The sequence below is a fragment of the Ixodes scapularis genome, unplaced genomic scaffold (assembly GCF_016920785.2).
Source record: "Ixodes scapularis isolate PalLabHiFi unplaced genomic scaffold, ASM1692078v2 PGA_scaffold0__279_contigs__length_252992795, whole genome shotgun sequence".
Classification (NCBI taxonomy): domain Eukaryota; kingdom Metazoa; phylum Arthropoda; class Arachnida; order Ixodida; family Ixodidae; genus Ixodes; species Ixodes scapularis.
This window is the reverse complement of record NW_024609835.1, coordinates 145990901-145995196: the sequence shown is the minus strand read 5'-3', so window position 1 is coordinate 145995196 and position 4296 is coordinate 145990901. Positions and strand designations below refer to the sequence as shown.

The 4296-nt window shown below is 55.6% G+C and overlaps 1 protein-coding gene across 1 annotated transcript; it reads right to left on the bottom strand.

The window, feature by feature from the left end:
- Window positions 1-1428: 1428 nt before the first annotated feature.
- On the bottom strand, window positions 1429-2795 carry LOC120836225. The gene is made up of 2 exons (XM_040205847.1): window positions 2661-2795; window positions 1429-2445 (listed from the first exon to the last, which is right to left on the bottom strand). Exons 1-2 carry the CDS (start codon window positions 2793-2795, stop codon window positions 1429-1431), a joined length of 1152 nt encoding a protein of 383 aa, XP_040061781.1.
- Window positions 2796-4296: the final 1501 nt, after the last annotated feature.

Sequence of the window (4296 nt, the reverse complement as noted above, 5' to 3'; positions counted from 1 at the left end):
AATGTGAACATTTGCATGAAACATCTTGCGGAACAATACTGTGACACATGTTTTGGCCGGTTGTTTGGTTTCTATTGGGATCCTGGAATGCTTTATGCGATGTTGTTTTTGCTTTTTTTTGTTTGTTTGTTTGTCTTGTGGAAGCTGCTGGTTGCGACCGGTTAGCTGTTGTGTTTGGCAGAGATTCGTGCTGCGTCGCATATCCTTTGTGAACCTTTTTTTTTGGTGTAATCCTTTTTGCGCGTTTGTTTTCGGCGCAAGTGGGACGGCTTTACAAAAGTACGCTGATGCTCAGGATTTTTTTAGCGTACATGTTTTGTGGTTGTTCTGTTGCCGTCGTTTTGCGTACGGGGTTTCGCATGAGTTGAAGCGTTTTTCTTTTTCTATTTCTTTTAATTGTGACGCGATCGTTCTGTTATAAGAACTGGTGGCCAGTCCAGAAGTCCTGGCACAGTTTTCTGGGTGGGCGTGTAGGGATCGCTTGAGAATTTTGTCGTTTCCTGGAAACTGAGTGAATCGACCTTCAACCGTTCGGATGGGGGCACCCCGACGGCTCGCCCCGAGGGTAGGGGGATGAGTGGCTTGAGCCCTTTTTAATCTTTGGCTCGGGAAGGAGACAGACATTCTTGCCTGTCGCCACGAGGTAGTGGCGACTTTGTCGTCACGGCGCGTTTCCAGCGACGGCTTGTGCAGTCGGGGGACTGCTGCAATAAGGTTTTAGCGACGAGGGGCGCCGGTCTGGGTCCACCTGGACTCCATTACGCTTTACTCGCTAACTTCGAAGGACACGGCGCCAATTTGTTTTGACGCGGCGGAGTGGAAGGTGTTTTCCCCGTAAAGTAGTAAAGTATCGCCCCGATCGGAGAGTTCCCCCAGTGGTCTAGCATTGTTTCTCTTCTTAGAAAAGGGAAATGACGAGTTCGGTGGCCTTTCTGTAATTGGTGGAGGACCCGCTGGCACTGGGGCCAATAGAATTGTATAATCGTCCTGATTGGACAGGCCCTGTGTCAGCGGGGAGTTTTCTCGACCGCGCTGGCGAGAAAACGCTGAGTTTGAACAAGCCCGCGCGCGGAGCAAGTTATCTCCCGCGGTCCGCCGGTCCGCGCAGCTTTGTCGCGAGCGACAAACAGTTTCTTTGAGCCTCACCGTGCGCGGTGGGCACTTTGCGCCGAGGCGCGGTATTTTTTGTATCTCTACTGCCGTGAGCGGACAGTAGAGGTTTGTAACCGAGTTTGCTGTTGACGTTGTAATACATTTGCTTTTATTAACTGTTGCTCCCGACTTTGAGCGTCTTTCTTCGAGGCTCCGCCACCACCAACGAGCAAGAAGCGACCATCCTTCGCGGCTGTCCACGATCGCCCGGCCCTGGCCTACGACTTCTAGGAAGGACCGGGACAAAACAACCTGACCCTCAGGGAGGGACATTCTTTACTTGCGCGGTCCGCTAATGTTACCGTTGAAGCTGGAGCAAAGGTCGCACCATCTGTCTGTAGAGAGTGTATTTGCGTAATCGCGCGCCTCAGCCGTTGTAAGGCTCAGACGACATCGCAGTCCGGGCGTTCGACCTCTCTCTCTGTACGCACACAGCGCGTCGAGGCGTTGTTGCCATAGGTTAGCCGGGTGCAAGTCTGGCGACGGCTTGTCCTCCGCCACTTGAAATTGCTGGGTAGATGACCTTTTGGCTTCGTGTATTGTGCGTAGGAGGTGGGCCAGTCCGTGCGTTTCCGGGTCACCGCCTGATCTGGTGACGGGTGTTTGCTCCAGCTCTGCGTGGAAGGCGTCCCAGCAGACGACGCTCGTAGTTCGTTTCGGCGCCGTTATCTTGTGGCCGCGCAAACGAATGAAGATGGGCAGGTGGTCGCTCCCCCACGTGTCTGCTCCTAGTTCCCAGAAGAGGGCCCACCGCCGGTTCGTCCATGTGAGGTCGGTCGTCGTGTCGCCCTGGCGGGCGTACTGGCCAACTCGAGTTGGTAAGTCCGGATCGTTGAGCAGGCTAAGGTGATTGTACACCATTGCGCAAACGAGGTTCGAACCGCGGTGTGTGTCGGTCCTCGATACCCAGCACGTGTGGCGTGTGTTGAAGTCGCCGCCGATGACGACAAGGGCATCGGAGTGCATTTTCCGCAGATTTTCGACCCAGGACCAGTCGATGGTGAGGCTGTTGCGGGTCGACGGTCGGACGTATATCGACACCACCGCGACCTTACATTGGGGGAGTTGGAGAGCCACGCCCACGACCTCTTCATGTTGCGTGCACAAGCGCGGGAGGTCGAGCTCGTCGTGCGGGATGCGGGCAGCCACTAGGACCGCCGCGTTGCCCCTGCAATTGACGCTGTGCGGCGGCGCTTTGCCGCCCGGACCGTTCGGCGTTCGTTGGCGATGCGGGATGGTCGGTCGCGTATACGTGTCGTAGCCGGCCAGCGAGAGGTTCGGATCCTGGGCCTCCTGCAGAAGCAGCACTACTGGTCTTGTTTCTGTTGGGTAGCGGAGAAGAAACTCTGCCTTCTTGCAGGCAAAGGTTCTGCAAATCTATTGCAGAAACCACGCCGCCCTCTCCCGGGTCGTCCCGGGTTGCGTCTTAGATTGTGGGTTGGTGTTCGCCATGGTAGGCGTTCCACGAAGGTCTGGCTCCACAGACGCTGTTGGAGTAGTTCTCTTACCAGTGGAATTAGGTTGTGATGCAGAATCATTTCTGTCACTCTGCACTGTTGGTGGTAATTTTGCAGCGTCAATTCGCTCTGATTTTTAGTGTATCCGCATTTGCATTGCGTTGATGGCGCGGAGGTTGCAGCCATACTCGGGATGGTGGAGAAGAGAGGATGCGCAGCAGCGGGAGCGTCCTTCCGTGGTGTTAGCAGCGCCCCCGTCGCGTCCGCTCTCGGGGGTATGGGGAACAGGGGAAGAGGAGCAGCGGAGGGCTGATGTTTCGGTGTGGGGGAGGGCGGGTCCCCCTCACTCGGATAGACCCTAGGGGAAGACCAGTTAGAGTCGGCCTGTTTGGAGGCGTGTTCGGGGCTCGGGTAGGGACCACTTGCCGCTTTGAAGGGAAGGCCGGTTGTTATCCTCGGATGTCTGCTTTCGTCGTTGTTCTGTTTGGAGACGTCTCGTTCGTTTAAGTTGGACCTGTTTGTGGAGCGACTTCGGCTTTTTTCTCGGGCGCCTCCGTCGCGCCGCCAGATCTCCGCTGTCCGTCGAACTGAGTCTGCTCGGCGCATGTCCACGTCGCCACAAAGTAGGTCGCGGTGCGATGAGAAGTTTGCTCCACAGATGGGCGGTTCCGGCAAGCCGAAGGGCTCGATGTGTCGGCCCCATGTCATTTCTCTTCGCAGTTGGGACCGCTCGTGAGATGACGGCACCGATTTTCCACGTGTATTGTGTCTTTTGGCTGCCGTACTTCCGCGTAGGCGGCTGCGCTTGGAGTGCTGACTGTGTCCCTTGCTCAACGATGGTGGTTGCCCCGGTGCGTCCTTGTCTCCCCAAATCCAAGTAAACTGACGCTTGGAAAGTGATCTTCCCCTTCGGCGTTGGATTGTTGTGGTGTCCTTGCGCCAAGGACTGTCGCTGATGTCGCGCGCGGCGCGCTCCGCGGGCAGCCTTGGTTGTGTGGCAGCTGTGGATTTATCGCGTCGGCCGGCGCACAGCGCTGCTGCAAAGGTGGGACTCCACGTTCGTATGTTGTTTTCCTCCTGTGACTGTTGCCGGGATGTCGGAGCGAGCGGGGGCTCTTCTATGATGGACTGCTGATCGTAGTTGTAGGACACTTGGCGTTTGGGTTCACGTCCCCTGCTGGGGTAAACTCTGTACCATTGTGAGCCCAAAGTTACGTGGTCAGGAACATTTGGGCCCTGAAAGACAACCGAGAACGATGTGCCCTGTCCTTTCCGGGTGATGTCCAGGATGGTGTGTCTCGACTGTAGCATGGTTCTAACGGCTTGCAGGGAGTGTTCTCCGATTATTTGGTGCACCGTTCCCACGGAGGCATTTTCTCGGGTGGCAGGAAAAGCATAGGCCTCAATTTGGTCCAGTTTGGTAATGAGTAGAAGCTTGTCTCTGGTTTCAACGTAAGGTGTGTCAACCGCTATGATGTTTTTTGCAGGGTTGAGGCGAATGTTCGGGATGACATAACTGTTGAACCTGCTCCTGATTTCTTGTGCGATTTTGCTTCTGTTTGATGGTTCTAATCGTATTTTTGCCAGCGAGGGTCGAAAAAGCACGGCGTGCAATCTCTCCGTTTGATTTTGGCTGGCTTTGATTGCCCTTTGCGATTGGCGGTGGCTTACTAGCGTGAAGCCGTCC

Bases quoted from the DNA above. Each gene is read 5' to 3' on its own strand.
- LOC120836225 (XM_040205847.1), bottom strand. From the start codon at position 2,795: ATGGCTGCAACCTCCGCGCCATCAACGCAATGCAAATGCGGATACACT. The intron at 2,446-2,660 runs GTAAGAGAACTA...CTGCTTCTGCAG, and splicing joins ATCACAACCTAATTCCACTG to GAGGCCCAGGATCCGAACCT.